This window comes from Saccostrea cucullata, unplaced genomic scaffold (genome assembly GCF_032062105.1).
Source record: "Saccostrea cucullata isolate Sc308-1 unplaced genomic scaffold, CSIRO_AGI_Scuc_v1 ctg239, whole genome shotgun sequence".
In the NCBI taxonomy this organism is placed as follows: Eukaryota; Metazoa; Mollusca; class Bivalvia; order Ostreida; family Ostreidae; genus Saccostrea; species Saccostrea cuccullata.
The window spans coordinates 9,116-27,054 of record NW_026939884.1 but is presented as its reverse complement, the minus strand read 5'-3'; the positions used below and the strand labels follow the sequence as shown (position 1 = coordinate 27,054).

Sequence of the window (17,939 nt, the reverse complement as noted above, 5' to 3'; positions counted from 1 at the left end):
TTTCGTACAAAAAATAAATAAATTGTTAACATTTGACATAATTTTTGGTATAAACTCAAAAAAAAGAAGCCTATATATACTTTAATCAAATAACAATTTGTGTATTTGAACAAGCAGAAACAACATTGTAATGGCTAACTAAGTTCTGAGATTGTGAACAATCAGCTTCCGGTTTAAAAGATCTACGACATAACAGTTCTTTTTGATAAGAATTGTTGAAAGAAACCATTCATCCTATTTGTAGACTAGTTCTTCATGTTCAAGGTAAGCTAGATCTTTTTCAGAAATTTGAAAACAAAAATTTTAATGTATTTTTTATCTAGCCTATTTCGACACGTTTGCTTTCACTAGTTTCAGGCCTGGTGATATAATCGCTACGTTTAGCTACGACTAACGAGTCGACCTAACAACGTAGCTTTCGGACAGGAATCGAAAGTTAAACATTATAACAAGGTAAACAATAAGCAGTGATCGTGCTGAGCCAACACTGACTGGGTTATGTGTACCAGTTGTTTACATAACCCGAGATTCCTCTGACCCTAATCCCTGCTTTTTATATTGTGAGATGTGCAGGGAAGAGTCAGAGCACAGATGCATCTTATCCATTCTATTCTCTACTTCACATATAAAAATACACAAGGGAAGAATCAAAATAAGCACACGATTTGCAAACAAAGTCAAAAAACAACTTACTTGAGAAAAGTTGTTGTCAGTAAATTCACCCATGCATGTAAAGAACTCAAACACAAATAAATCGGTATAAAATCATGTCATGTGAGGAGATGTTCTTTTATGCTGTCTTTTTGATACCAGAGTGTTTTACATGCACAAGTAGACACACTGACAAAAACTCAGAACTCGACTTTCAGTATTTGATTTTTAAAGAATTTTTTTGAATTTTTATTACATAAAATACCTTGATCAAGGTATTTGTAATACCTTGATAAAAATATATAGCTTTATCAAGCTATATACCTTTATCAGGGTATTTTGCTGGACCTGTTTATTTTTCTGATCTTACATCTGAGACGCGAAAACTCGCTAAAGGGATGATTCTTCTACAACTAAATCATCACTAAAATGACGTTATTGCCAAAAAAAAAGTATAATGAAAATTATAGCCGACAAATTGAGTGTCATTTGAATAAGGTGGCATCCCTCTCCATTCGGCTATTTTGTGCATGATGTCAGCAAATAAGTAAACAAACTATCACGTCATGAACAAATCATGTGTGGTATTGCTGCCATTTTTTCCCCTCATAGTAGCATAAAAGTCATTCTTAAAAATTGCTTACGCTATCAATAAAAATGAAACATCTTTCTGTTGATTTATGTACTTTTTCACAACACTTTGAATTGATTCATTTTTTTTTTTTACAAAAGGTCCACACATGTTTTGACCATTTGTTACTTTGAAACTGATTGGAATTTTGTATTTTCTTTCTTCTCTGAGTTTAAAAAATATCAAATTATAATTTCTTAATATGTTGATGTCCCTAAAGGAATGTGTTTTTCAATTTTAGATTAAATCTACACTGTACAAATATGGAGGAGGAAAAGACCAAGAAAAAGAAATCTAGTAAAAGTCATAAACATGATAAAAAGAGAAGCAGTGAAAAGACAAAGCATAGGAAGGATTTGGAGAAGTCCAGTGAGAAGACCCTGACAACAGAGGACCAACAAAAGGCAGGAGATGGAGGACAGAGTAGTCGTAAATCAAACGCGGGCTCACCAGACGGAGGATGTCCCATCTGTCTGGGTAAATTGGATAACACATCTTTCACAGACAGCTGTTTCCACCAATTCTGTTTTACCTGTCTGAAAGAATGGACAAAAGTGAAACCAGAGTGTCCCCTATGCAAACAGAAGTATACGAGTATCTTGTTTAATGTTTTATCTTATGAAAAATATGAACAGATTAGTGTTGCTGACATACAGAACACTGCTCAAGCTGAGAATGGGCATCACAGGTTCAGGTATCGAACAACATTAACCCTGGAGAGGCGCTTAATGTTGGACTTTCCCCAGGCAGACAGGTCACATATAGAACATGACTATACCTTAATGAGGCCCTCTAGAACAACCACACGAACACACTCTCTGTGGAGAAGACACAGAGAAAATGCTACATCAGACTTCAGAAGAAGTGTGTACACCAATGGATTAAGAGCTGTTCAATTTCAAGATCAGAGATTGAGGGAAAGGGACGTAACTCCCGAGTTCTTCACGAGGAATCCAGCAACTTTACACAGACTGGTTCCCTGGTTAAATCGGGAACTAAATGCTCTAATGAATAATGACAGACATGATCAGTTCCTATTAGACTATATTCTAGGACTTATCAAAACCTTTCCAATCAACAGCGAAGATTTTTACCATCATGTTTATCCTCACCTCGGTCGTCACACAAGACAGTTTATGCACGAGTTTGAATTTTTTGCCAAAAGTCCGTACAATATAGGTGCTTATGATCAGAATGTTGTGTATGAACCACAACCAGTTGAAGTTATATCAACAGTGGACACCACAGAGGATGAGGAAGAAAATGATGATGACGATGATGATGTCATCATCATTGATCAGGGAGGATCTAGTACCGACCCCATTGACCTGTCTGTAGGAGATTCACCACCACCACAGCCCTCCTCACAAGCACCACCCCTGCCACCAGAACCATATCCTGAGGAACCCCGTCTTCCCAAGGAACCCCCTGCTGAACGTAGAGTAAGTACCAACACTGAGGTCACACCAATTCTAGATAGGGTCCGACAATTTCTGGAGGAGCCTCCTAGTCTATCTTCAGCCGGCTGGGACTCCCCATTACCAGGACCATCCTGGATGGACACCAACAGTGATTCAGGAGAAATAACCCAGATACCACTGCCCCCTACACCACCCAATGTATCTACAACCATATCCACTGTTACCTTGTCAACAGAAAAGGACCCACTGCCACCACCAAAGAAAAAGGGTGGAATTCCAGTTTTTCCTCCCATGCTTACTGAGTTGTTCAGTGGTGCAGGGAAGGCCACCATCAAAATTGAAAACAGTGATTCAGAGTCCTCTATAGGAAGTGATGTCATATTTGTGTCTATTGAAAATCCATGGGAAGAACGTCCCGCAGTGCTTCTTTCCTCAGAATCTGATGATGACCAAGTGGCCCAACAGTCATCAAGGACTGAAAAGAAAAAAAGTAAAACTAGACATGATGACAAAACCTTATCCAGAAGACCTGAAGAAAAGTCCAGATCCAGGCATGACCATCATCGCCACAGATATGATTTGTCTAGCAGTCGATCAAGATCAAGGGAGAGAGGCCATGCTCATCATCCAAGAAAACGTCACAAGGAACACCGATCTAAAGACCATGAGCGATATAGAACTAGGTCAAGGTCACGAGAGAGATATGAACCCTATTACTATGAAGATAGATACTACCCGAGTAGCAGACCAACCTATGAAGATGATTATTATTCTAGAATGTCCAGACCTCGACTCCTAGAAGACCGGCGGGAATGGGATTATGGAAGGTCATACAATCGAGTGATTGAAGCAGAATATGAACGTCCGAAAAGATCATCCTATAGGTCTAGTAGCGAAGACTCATACTTTCACAAAAGCAAGAAGTCCAAAAAAGTCAAGAAACATAAAAAGCACAAGAAACATAAAAAGCATAAGACCACCTATATTTCCTCTGACTCCGATTTTGAAATCATTGCAGTAGGTAAACCAAAAACTGCACCAGCTCCAACCCAGCTCACAATGAAACCTGCTGAAAGTGCCACAGCTGCTGAAACAGTAAAATACAAGAAACATCCTACAGGGCACAAGAAGAAGTCCTCCACAGCCACACAAAGTACAGCGAGCACAGATAGACCAGGGAGGAGCAGGGATACCCCCGCCAGTCCCCCGGATGTGGGGGGAAGTCTCATCCAGGAGATATCGGAGGGTAACCTGTGTCTGAGTCCGATATCTGACAGCTCCACTGATTCCCAGATCAACTTACTCCAGTCTGTGTCTTCAGCAAAGTCCACCAACAAGCCCACTACCTCTGACAGTCACGCTCAAAGCACCAAAGTACACTCCCCCATCCACACGTCACTCAACAACTTCTTATCAGACATATCAGATGGAGGGGGGTCAGAGGAGGGGGAAATTTCTGATTTGTAACATAAATTCATATTTTAGTTTTTTGTGTGTAAGATTTCAAAATTATTTGAGTTCAGAAGAATTGAACTTGTGAGAAAAATTTAGTTTTAAAACAAAAGTCATTAGTCATTTGTACAAGAATGTTTCCTACTTGTAAGATTGCAGTTTTATTAATGAAAAGTGCATTGTATTCACAAATCTTTAAAGTGAAAGTGAGGTGTAGAAAATATTTTGAAATTAACCAACACTCTAGATTTTCATTAGATCGCCATTCATACTTGTAGTTGACATCACATCATTATGCCTTATACTTGTAATATATATTGAACTAAATACTGAGTTTAAATAGGGCATTCTTATTTGTCTGATATACAGGGGTATTTTTTTATATCTGAAAAAGCCTCTGATAGTATCAAAAGATTTTGGAAAACTTTTTTTACATTAAGGATATACATTGGCATTGTATTTTTAATCTAAAACAGTGATTTAGATAAAGTAAAATATGGTCATAAGCTTATCATTTATTTGCATTTACAGCAGCAGTTTTAATTTAACATGAATTTTTAAAGAAGTTAATTAAACAGATATGTAACAATGTCATATTATAAATCAAACTTTTTCCCCCCTATGTACATGTACCACTTCATTTGGTTTTTTTTACTATACCATCAACTTCATGACATAGAAGTAAAAAGTACATATCAGTAGCCAATATTAGTGTATTTATACTGATCCTGATAAAACCTTTGTACTGACTTTAGTGGTGAATGCTGTGAAAATGTCATGGATGAACCAGTATCTATATATTTTTTTATGCAGCAGAATCACAGCAAATTTAAAGGTACATGATTTACAATAACTGACTGATTGTTTTCACCATTTTTTTTTAAATGAATGTAGAGAATCTGTTACTCCAAATTAATGCATCATAAATACTAGAAAGATTCTGCTAATGGCAAAATTTTTTGCACTGATTTAAATGTTATGGATTATATTTTATTTCTTGTAACAAAACAAACATAAAACAAATATAAATGATTAAAATTCAGTGTTCTGTTTTCCAAGCTAAATAAATTATGGACTTATATTTTTCAAATGTGATGTCAATTTAGTGATAAAAGATTTCTCAATGTTTTCATAGATTTGGAAAAAAATCTGAACTTAGACAAATTGTTGTGATTTTACAATTAATAATACAAATTAATTATGTGATGAATGAAAGGCATGTTTATGTATTGATGAAGAAGTGCTGTATCTAGGAATCTTATTATTTATGATAAAGAAATTTGAACTTTAAGTGTAACCGTTGTTCAGTGTATTCATCAGGTTTATAGAGTTTGTAGTAAGAATAAGAAAAACCATGCAGAAGAACTGTATTTGCTTCCCAATTCAACCGTAACCAAGAAGAATAAAGAAAGCAGGTGCTACAAACAAATGAGCATTTTATTCTGAAAAGGCTTGCAGATTTTGCAAATATTAATCCCCCCCCCCCCACCAACGAATGAGTTTTGAACATTATTTTCTTGGGGGGGGGGTGTTTTTTTTTTTGTTTTTTTTTTTTAGCGTATCAGCTTTAATTTTTTAATTGAAAAACAAATTATTCTGCCCTTCACCAACATGAATATTAATAATCAGACTTGGAAAAATTTTGCCCCCCCCCTTTCAGAATCAAATGGCTGTCCTCTAAGATCAGTTACAGAGAGCTATACTTTCTTTCAAGTGGACATTATATAGAATGAAAAATTATGTCTTTCAAAAATCTTTTTAAGAACTACTCTGCCTAAAACTTTATTATGTAAAAACTTTGTCATAGAGTGTAGATTTGTTTGTAAGTCCACCTGAGCTGAAAGACAATGTGGGTTCTATGATCAATTTTGCCAGTTGTGTCCTGTGTTGTGTTTTCCGTTTCTCTAAAAGTAAACGTTTAATTATGGAAAAGAATTTGTCAATAAAGAGGAGCTGGGTCATGGTGACTCAGGTTAGTGTTGTGGCCTATGAGTTCATTGTTAAAATCGTAATCTCAGAAGGTAGCAAGGGGGTCACAATTGGCAACTAAAGTTTGAGATTCAAAAAAAAAAAATATCAAAAACTTCTCAGACAAATTACATGAGATTTTACTACAAATTTGCGATGTTTTTTTTCTAAAAAATTCTAGGTAAAAATTACAATGGGATGAATGGATATACATGTAGTGCAAGGGAAATTGATATAAAAGAGAGTTGTTTAGCTCTACTGGTCAGAGACCAGAAAAGCTTATGCAATAGTAATACGTCCGTCGTCCATCCGTCTGTCTGTCTGTAAACAATTTTTTAAAATGCTACTCCTCGTACAGTTTTGGTCTGATTTCAATATAACTTGGCACACAAGTAGACTACACTAAGATACATAATTCTGTCTATCGGTTTTTGGTTTTTGATGAATGGTTTTGCCTTGGTTACTAAAATAGAAATTTTGATTTTGATGATTTACTTAGTATGTTGCCATAGTAATTTAAATTGAAAATTCTCTTAAAAAATTTTAAAAGCTTATCCTACAGTTGTAGTCTTATTGCAATCTTGCCTCAAAAAGAGACTTAATCAAGGATCATTATTCTATTTATTGCTTTTGTAAAGTTTTTAGTCCCAACTGCTTCTTTTCTCTTTTTTTATTATAATTACAAACCAGTAGAGCTACAGTCTCGACAGAGATTTCTGGTTTTCTTTAAATGATTGATGACTTTCATATCAATTTATCACGTCGCTTTGGACGAAATATACTATATAGTAGTTTTCGCATAAGTTATGACCCAGAAATGAAAACAATGTATTTGTTTTATTTAAAATCTCAACATTATCAAAAGAATATAAGTCTATGCGAGGGGAAACCTACGTAGAATCTGACATCCCCTGTCAAGATTTGCTTTTAATTATGTAATAAGAGACCGATTGCTTGAGCTTCATATATAAATGTACCCATTCTCTTTAAAAACAGTAAAATGCACGTGTGCATGTTCTGTTGAATACTTTCTAATTATTCATTTTTTCCCCTGACCTTTCATCCTGATGTGCTTCTATTATAATTTTTGGGAGTTGAACTATGTTCAATCTCCCATGGTCATCACGCATTTAACATGCGCAGTAATCTGTGTTGATTATATAGAGCCGAAAGCGAGGCTACTGTGTCGACCGATTTACTCCGATGATATTCAACAGAAAACATGCATAAACATCCGCCACAAATAGTTCATGTCATTTTCTTCTGAATTGATCTAATTTTCATAATTTGAAATGTAATGATAAAGTAATTTTATTTTGAATATTCGATTTAGTTCAAAGTAAAACTAAATTATAAAGAACCTCAAAAGTTTTTCGTAATGGAACTCATTTTTAGTGTAGCGTCATACACTGAAAGAGATACAAACGACAACTCTACACACTGACGGCAAGTCTTCCCGACGCCCGATGGTCCCGGTTTTTTAGCAATTTCTTTTTTACCGGTGCATAGAATTTATTCAAACTTTTCATGAACATTTTCTTGGTTTAAATCAATTCATTAATGCATAAAAACTTTAGGAAACATGCGTATTTATTACTAAATCAGCAGTATCACCTGCCAAAAGCGGTAAATCTAGTACTCTGTTATAAATGTTAAAACCAAAAACGGACATCGATGTTTTCGTAAAATCGCGATTAAAAACAACAAAATGAAGTATATTTTTTTTTTAATAAAAGGAAAACCTCATTTACATATTATATACCAGATATTAAATTTGTACGCATACAAACTCACATATACCACTGTTTTTGTGTTTGGTCATTAAATATTTGTTTTTAACTTGGTATTGCTTTTTTCTTCACAATATTAAAAAAGATCAAGTTCTGACGTACTCCATGTATAATGTTAGTGTAATTGAAATACATTTATATTCACAGAAAAGTTTTATATAACAAACCTGTTAGCTCTTTAAAGCATGCTGTGTGAAAATCCACATTTTATCAACATTGGTATTATTCCTGCGGAACTGAAATTTTCATAACACATGGGTATAGGTGCCAGGAAAAATATATTACAAATTTGATTGACTGTATACTGTTTAACGTCCCTCTCCAGAATATTTCACTGATATGGAGACGTCACCATTGCCGGTGAAGGGCTGCAAATTTAGACCTATGCTCGGCACTTACGGCCTTTGAGCAGGGAGGGATCTTTATCGTGCCACACCTGCTGTGACACGGGGCCTCGGTTTATACGGTCTCATCCGAAGGACCGCCCCATTTAGTCACCTTTTACGACAAGCAAGGGGGGTACTGATGACCTATTCTAACCCAGATCCCCACGGGGCACAAATTTGAAGACTGTGAGCAGTGAATTATATAAATGATCAACCGCCTCTAATATGAATATAATGGCAGTGTCCATGTTTTGCAATGGGAAACCCAAAATAAGTGTAGGATGAAAAAGTAATAGAAGGTGCACAACGACAATATGTAATAAAGATTCTATGAAAATTTCGTTCAGTGGTGTAAGAGGAGTTGCGGATAAGAGATGGGTATACCTAAAGCGTAACAAACAGATGGACGGAAATCCTGATTAATAAATACCCTCCTGCTTTTCAAGCAGGGGGTATAAAAAGGGACTAATGTAGGCAGGCAAGCATATGGCCCATGCATTTTTTTGCTATTCAATGTCTCTGAATGTCTTTCCCAAGATTGTTGCAGCTCAAAAAATCTTAAACAGTTGTCTGTATTTGAAATAATAATATTGTTCACTTAACCTCCCGATCAAAGATTTTATTTTACACCATGTTCAACTCCCATGAGTGCTTTCAGTACTTTGATTTATATCGACAAATGATTCAAGTATACAAAAGGTCATCAGTTTGTTATGTTTTTTCACCCACTTTATTTAGATATATTTGGGTTTTATATAATTTCTAGCTTCATGATGATGTGATCGGGAGAAGTCACGTAAAATAATAAAAGTGATTAAAATGTAATTAAAAACAAAAATAGATAATATCACGTCAGCTTTTGTTTTAATTAGTATGCAGCATAATATGCTATTGTCCTAGACCGCGTGATGTCAAGTTTCATTCAGTACGAAACCAGGTGATTCATTCAATATTTGTTTACACATCTACGATTGTGATAATATTTTTCATTACTCCAAAAATCATTCCATTGCTTATAAGTACTTCAGACAAAAAAAAAAAGATGCATCAAAAAAGGAATTAAGTGAAGGGTTGTTTTTCAAAACTGATTAAGGTCCAAACAGAGAAAACATCTTCAGGCGCAAATAATTCTATATTTATTAAAAGTAATCAAAATATTAAAACAGAAAATTTAGCCATATTGTTCGCCCATTTTTTTCCTTTCTTTTGTTTCAATACAGACGGAAGTTCATATCTGTGATTTACCTGCTATAAACGTATCCAAAATATGGACTTGAAACATAGTCAAATGCATGTAAGTGTTCCAATTTCAAAAGTAATAAAATTTTGCACTTTAATTGCATGATCACAATACAGAAAAAAACCTTTACGATTTATGCACCAGACTATGTACAGTGTTGGCACCTTTCTGTAAATGTCGTAATATGAATTTTCGAAGGCATTGCGTCAACCACGAGAATAATTAATATGCAAATCACTGTACCACTGTTCCAAAACGCTGAATTTCATTAAACGGCCTCAGACCGGTGATTCAGTCAAGATTCTTTTAAACAGCTCTTTACCGTCATTATCAATTTATCGTTTTTAAATGAAAGTGTAGTTTACAATGTACAATAGAAGTGTTTGGATCATATTTTTTTCGAATAAGGAAGTGGGACACTAAATTTCCGAGTTCCTTCGAGTGATGTCATAAATATGGAAGGACGATTAACTTTAGTTCTATTGCTCGTCTTCAGAGGTGCTCATATAGAAGGTAAATTATTTATTTATATGATTCGAATGAATTTTGAAGTGCTATTTAATTATAAATGAATTTAGAAGCTTATTGAAACAAGCTGCAGATCAAATATAAATCAGAAATGTAATAAAGAATTTTTTTTAGGAATATGTGACATTCACTTATTCAAAATAGAGGGTTGATCCAAAAATAATGTCACAGTGTCCATATCTTTTATATTTGGCGTAATATTATTAAATACAGTTTCCCAAAAGATGCAAAAATATAAATCTAATTAACATTGCAATTTTAATTAATAATACCTATTTGAATTTTTTTTATAGATGATTAAAACATATAGTATAGGGGGTGTCGCCGCGTCACAACGGAACGTCACGTTTTAATGAATGAAAAGGACAAACACATTAAAAAGATTCTTAAAAAGCACATAATTTCCCATTTTTTTTAAAAGACACGATTCTCGTCATTTTCTAGTCTATAATTGAAATTGTATTTGTGATCATAAACATTGTTGTTTTACTCTATTAAATTGAACGAAGGGATTGCCGAAATGGGGAAAAACGGCTCGACGAGTTGTAATACATTTTTGCTTCAAATTATAGGAAATCACACGTGACAGTTACGTTAATTAATCAGACTTACAGAATAAAGGATGTAGATAAGAGACATCTTAATAGATGGTTTCAGCAATTTTGGGCGGGTGATTGGTTACTGAATGATCAGCAGAGGACAAGAAGACCGAAAGATAGGAGATCGGACGGAAACGTTCACTGGCACCTGACGTTGTCAAAAAAAGACAGACGTATAGTGTGTCATGTGAATTTGTAAGTTTGTCTTATGTTACTGTTTAAAAAAAATGGGCAGGGCTTAATTATGAAAAGAGTGAGTGTATAATGATACCAAGAATTCTTAAAGAAAGTGGAATTGGTGAAAGTGTTTGCGGATCACAAATATCTTCTTAATGAAACAAGGGGAAATGCTTAAAAGTATGACAGTACATATCCATCATTTGACGTTATACATGTATTTAGATGCGGCGACTATCATAAACGCACATTGTTTAAAATCCGATATCTTGGAAAGTATACATCATATTCTTTTGAATTTTTCAGGTCTGATATGAAATGAACAAAGCTTCCATCATGTATAATTGTGTTGCTTTACGCCAATTTATAGCAATTTTATCAAAGTTGTGACATTACTTTTGGATCAAACCCCGTATAAAGGAAAAGAAATAAAGTGAACAAACTTAATCTGAATCAGGCAATTTGAAGAAAAGCATGATAAGGATCCATCATTAAGCTAATTCCAAACTTGATTTTTAAAAATCTTATTTTATACATGCATTATATGTAACTGAGTATTCAATTTCATTAATTAAGCAATGGATTGAAATATTCAATTTAATTTACAATTATCTATCAAATCACTGAATTTTGTTTTTAACTTTTTGTAATCTTAAACCTTTTATAAATCAGTTTGAAAAAAAAACGGGAGCAATAAAAGAAATGTTCCTTTTTACTTCGATTTTTAACGAGAAAACTCTACATTATTTATTAATCGTTTCCTTGATTATTTAAAGTAAAATCGATATGTTATCCTGTCAAAGTGTATTTTTTTAATCGTTTCTCTCTCTCTCTCTCTCTCTCTCTCTCTCTCTCTCTCTCTCTCTCTCTCTCTCTCTCTCTCTCTCGATTTTTGGAGAAATAAAAATCACAAAAAATACAAAAACTTGATTTTTTTTTCAAATTAATAGCAGTTCTACGCCAGTGCATTGACTCTATTTCCAATTATTTATTTGAAATTCATAAGATGAATATTACCTTGCAAGAAAATTACTAATGGATATATTAACCAACGATATATTCAACAAAATAGATTTCTGTACCCACATGTATACAATGTAATTACACAGTAGTGTTTGTACACAGTTTAGAAGTACAGTCTATTCAGTGCATTTTTCTATATTGTATATTGTGAACATTCACGGAAGTTTGACAACAGTAATAATGTTAAATTTAAAACTGTCTATTATACTGAAGGAAACAAATCTATTCGAGTTCGATATTTGATATTATAGAGATATAAACCGAAACTGAATGTGGGGAAAAACGTGTCCATAAAAAAGAATTCAATTTTGACATTTTTTTTTAAATCAACCGATCCTTCTGGTCCTTATAGATGTCCTAGTAGCACTTACACACGATTATTACAGTGTACTTTTTTTCTATTCAGAAGTTGAATTCAAAGGTGAAAAGCAAAAATAAATAAATAAATCAAAAAATGGACTGGTACATGTATGATATCATCACGTGTGTTAACTGGAATCTGAAAGCATTATAGAACAAAAATCTTTAAAAAATATCTGCACATTAAAAACATTTTTAACCAAGCTTCTTCAGAGAGTCACCCGCTAAGGATTGACCTCAAAATATTTGGGAGTCCTCCTTAGGTGATAGGGAATTGTGGTATAGAATGTCATTGCAAAAGCTCAAAGGCTTCTCGAGATAACACGTGGAAAAGAAAATGACAGGATTTTTAAATTCATGTCCTTGACCTTTGACCTTAAAATCAATAGGGGTCTTCCTTAGACCACAGGGAGTTGTGTAAACTTTCATTGCAAAAGCTAAAAGGCTTCTTGAGATCACGCGTGGAAACAAAAGTGTTACAGACAAACAGAAATACTGATAAACAGACGGACGGACAGACAGACAGATATGCAGGCAGAGATTAACATCCCCCCACTTTCAGAGGGGGACAAAAATCTAAACAAAAAATAGATTAAAAACGAAAAGAGCCCATTGAGTAAGTTATTTATCCAAAATTCATGTAATATTAATATTTAAATGCAGTTAATTTATTCAAAAAACACTACATATACGGTATTCTGAAGCCGGGAGCCACTTCATTGACCTAGTTTTTCTCTAGCAATGACCTTCAGCTTTTCTAACGGAAGCTTGACCCTGAATCACTTACCCTTTCGACAAGTTGGAAAGTGTATTTGATATTTTATTCTAATTAAGTTACAGAAACAGACAGAATTTCATTCTTATCATGCACAAATTTTGCTTTCGACATATTAAATTTATTGTGAAGGACACTTCATGTCTTAAAACCTTTTTCTCCTGACCTTGGGTCATGTAATTCATTGTTTTCATCATGATCCACAGATATAGTATATGTTGATGAGGTGCTTATGAACCAATATATAATTTTACCTGAATTTATAATCTGTCCACTTGTACCATTACCATAACAGCCTAATCCATGATCCTTACTCTTTTACCATTACCCTCACAGCTTAAGCCCTGACCCTAGCTCTTGAACTATAACACTAACAGCCTAATCCCAGACCCTTACTCTTGTATCATTACCCTAACGGCTTAAGCCCCAACCCTAACTCTTGTACATTACCCTAACACCATGAACCGTTACGCTTACTCTTGTACCAATACCCTAACAGCCTAAGCTCTAACCCTAATTCTTGTATCATTACCCTAACACCTTACGCCGTAACCATAACTCTTGCACCTTAACCCTAACAGCCTACACTAACCCTAACCCTTTCACCATAACCCTAACACCATGAGTCCTAACCCTAACTCTTGCCTACACGAACCCTAACTCTTGCATCATAACCCTAACAGCATAACCCTAACCGTAACCCTACTCTAGAACCATAACCATAGAACCATAACCCTCACTCCTAAAGCCCTAACCCTAACTCTTGCACCATAAACCTAAGAGCATAATCCTCTTTTACCATAACCATAACACATTTAGCGCTTACCCTAACTCTTGCACCATAACCCTAACAGCCTAACCCTAACTCTAACTCTTGCACCATAACCTAAGCAACCTAGCAGCCTAAGCCCTGACCCTAACTCCTAAACAATAACCCTAACAACCTAACCCTAACTCTTTTATCATAACTCTAACACATTAAGCTCTAACCTAACACTTGCACCAGAACCCTTACAGCCCTAGCCCTCACTCTAACTCTTGTAACATAACCCTTGCAGCCTAAGCCCATATCCTAGCTCTATAACCCTAACAACCTTACCCTAACTCTAATGCTTGCACCAGAACCCTAATAACTTAGCCTCTACCCTAACTCTTGCACCATAACCCTAACAGCATTAGCCCCTACCCTAACTGTTTTACCATAGCCCTAACAATCCAAGCCTTAACCCTAACTCTTGCACCATAACCCTTACAGCTTAAGTCTTAACCCTTACTCTTGTACCATAACCCTAACAGCCTTAACCCTAACATTTCCTCTTGCACCATAACCCAAACAGCTTAAACCTTAACCCGAACAGCTTACAAAACCTAACTCTTACTTTTACACCAAAACCCTTACAGCTTAAGCCCTCACCCAAACTCTTGTACTAAAACCCTACCAGCTTTAGCCTTAACCCCTACTCACTCTTGCCCTATAACCCTGACAGTTTAAGTTCTAATCCTTACTATTTTACAATAACTCTAACAGCTTAAGCCCTGACCCTAACTCTTGCACCATAACCCTAACAGCTTAAGCCCTGACAATGACTCTTGCACCATAATCCTAACATCCGAAGCCCAAACCCTTACTCTAAACCCACCCCTCAGCATAGTTCTGCTCGTTTATTATGTCTACATGCAAGATAATTATGTCGTCATGCAACTAATGCGAATTAACTATATCAACTTGCTGATATTCTTTTTCTGTTTCATCAACTTGTTTGTCAATAATTTACCTCGTTTTAGAAATTGTTCATTCGTAGAGCATGCTCTTGCGTATCGAATCAACTGAGATATATAAACGCTGTATGCAGGTGATGAAGGTATATTGCTGCATAAGTAAGGGAAGTTGACGATAAAAAAAGTTAAATTCATCACGTTTATCATACAGCTTGATTGTTAGATTACCATTAACGTCTTTTTCAAGTAAATATCCAAGTATGAAACAGATGTGTCAGATTCTGTGATATCTTTTATCTCAAGCTCACCAGGATATATAGTATCAACATAGGAATGGAAATTACCATTGTTAATTGACAATACGTCGTTGATATGTCTAAATGTTGAGTTAAAGGCCACAATAAGTGTTTTCTTCTTTTCACGCATAATATTTTGCACACATTCTGCTTCATATGAATACAAAGATAGATCTGCTAATAACGGAGCGCAATTGATACCACTTTTACATGTATCTTATCTAAATAAGTGGCATATCAACTTAATCATCTCACATCTTGACAAACATATCTTGCATGTTACTGAGTAACAGAATTCACTCATATGATAACATAAATGAGTCGCATGTTAACATTAATAAGCTGCATCTTTTCGAAATAATTAAATAAGTTGCAAGTCAACAAAACTAAACTGCATGTTAATATAAATGTTGTATCTTGGCTCTATGATCAGACCCTAATAGTATATCGGCCTTGGCACATGTGTTTTAGACTTTAGGCTAAGACAGCTTCAAGGAGCAAGATCTGTATTGCCATAGGGGTACTTGCCCATTTAGATTTCAAAATTTAACATCAAGTCCAATGGCATCCTTTAGATTTGATCTTTTCTAACACTTTATTTTATCTACACATGTATTCTGTATTTTTTTTTATATAATAGAAGGACAACCGTTATTCAATTCGGGTTATAAATTATTTCTTTTCTAATCTTTCTTGATTTTTTTAAAACAGGATTAGATCCGTGCACGACAAACGATTTACTGAGATTTCAAGAGAAAAGATGTCTTTCTAATCAACTTCAGCCTAGAGACATCGGCCTTTGTGATAATTTTATCCCGGAACAATGGTACAGAGTGGACGACGGCGCAGATATACCAACATCATGTCCATCTATGCTTCAGTGTGGAACCGTCTTTCCCGTGTGGATGTTCGGTAAGACTTTACTTTAAGATAACTATTTTTGGAAATTTCGTTTGAATGCCAACTCTGTTATGCAAGTTGAAGATTTAGACTTCATTTTAATTAATGTTTTGCCCTTTTCTTAATATTTTCCAATCAAGAATCTAGAAAAGAACTTTAAATAGCTAAAACGTTTGAAAGCAACATTTTTCTCTAATTTTACACTACTTGCCATTTTATGCTTTACAATTTCTCTTTAAAGGCACTGTTCCGTCCGTTTCTGATGGCATGGTGTTTCGCACGGCCTGCTTGACTGACTATAATGGCTGTTGTTCCAGAAATTGGACCATACACGTTAAGAACTGTGGAAGCTACAGGGTTTACCATCTCAAACAGACAGACGCCTGCTCCAGTGCTTATTGCGTTGGTATGGTATCAAAACGTGATAAACAACACGATATAGTAGAACTCTTTTATTCCTTGAATGTCCTCAAAAACTTTATGTTTGACATTTTATGCATTCCTGCATTTGATCTTAAATTAAATTTTAATCACCCTCAAGATCCTAAACAATGTTTTATATCTATTCTTTTTAACTTAAAATAGAAGACTCTTTTAAGATATAAAGATAAGTTTGATTGATATTTTGCTATTCACAGAAAAGAGAATCAACATTACAACACAAGAATCAAGCTCTTCTTCTTCCTCTTCTTCGTCGTCCTCAGAAGAGGTAACCTCATCTAGCACAGGGACAGCTAGAGAGGGCGTGGTTAGTGACGTCACGACTACAGAATCAACAACAACAGGACGCATGACAACATTCATTTCTCAGTCTACAACGGTGAAAACAGCAACTTCCACAAGACAGTCAAATTCTTCACAAACAACTGTATCTGTTGCTGAAACCCAGGGCGTTGGTAAGCAGATTTTATTTGATTTTATAAGTACCTAAAACAACCATGATTGAGGTGTTTTGAATGAAAAAAAAATTAACGTCCCTTTGGGGGGGGGAATGAAATTTACTTTTTATGCTCTTTCTAATAGTTACGCATTCAAAATAATATTGTTATTAAGCCCGAGTCGAACTCTATAAATACTTTGATAATGAATTCAAACGATTCTACAAACTCAGAGAAGAAAAACAACATTACAACAACGTATTTCTTCTACTGAAACCCAAGGCGATAGTTTTTAGGTTTTTTAAAAAAAAATATTTCAAATGATGCTAAATGACAAATAAACGTATGAATGAAAAGAAATTGCAGCTTTTAAAGTTTGCTTCCTGTTTAAGACATCTTTATAATTAAAGGAGACACAGATCCAAATATTAAGAATGAACCTGATAAAGACTCTATAAAGACGTCTTCAACGAGTTCTACAGAAGCTACAAAATCACAAGGTATGCAACGTTTAAACATTCTTATTTTTTTTTTCCAATTTCAATTTGGTTTTTCTTTTCAGAGGATCGAAATATGGACAAAATCTAATTTTTTATATTTATGATAATAATTTATATTATATTTTTATTTTTTTTTTTTTGGGGGGGGGGGGGGTAAACAGCAAGAATAGACGTATCAATGTAAAATTTTCAATGTTCAGGGCTGATTTTATTGCAATTTTTAGAATTACATGTATATTAAGTGTGTTGCATAGTTGATCTTGAATAGAAATGCCTAATTTATAACTATTAAGCACTGAAAGAGTGCAATGAAAATGTTTAAAACGAACAGTGATCAATCATTAATTATTAGTAATCACAGCAAAGCTTAATTAAGTTTATTCATAGACACAATATAATTTTATGTTCTTCTGGAATTTTTTCGTATTTAGTAAAGAATACCAGCATTTCAATTTAATAATAATCCTGCTTATCTTCCAAATGCTGGTTTTACTTTCAGTTGCCAAACAAGACTCTCCGAATGTTTTAGTGTATGTTTTAGCAGCGGTTATTGGAATCCTAATCTTAATTATACTGCTTATAGCAGTACTGGTCAGAAGATCCGGGAGGTAATTAAACTAAAGTTTTCTATTTACAAATTATTAA

At 34.5% G+C, this 17,939-nt stretch overlaps 1 protein-coding gene across 1 annotated transcript; it reads left to right on the top strand.

The window, feature by feature from the left end:
* The first annotated feature begins 173 nt into the window (after window positions 1-173).
* On the top strand, window positions 174-17,906 carry LOC134254190 (E3 ubiquitin-protein ligase Topors-like). Its single transcript, XM_062736737.1, has 7 exons — window positions 174-264; window positions 1,524-4,145; window positions 15,726-15,928; window positions 16,158-16,322; window positions 16,555-16,812; window positions 17,205-17,294; window positions 17,794-17,906. Exons 2-7 carry the CDS (start codon window positions 1,546-1,548, stop codon window positions 17,904-17,906), a joined length of 3,429 nt encoding a protein of 1,142 aa, XP_062592721.1. The 5' UTR covers window positions 174-264; window positions 1,524-1,545.
* The last annotated feature ends 33 nt before the right edge of the window (window positions 17,907-17,939 follow it).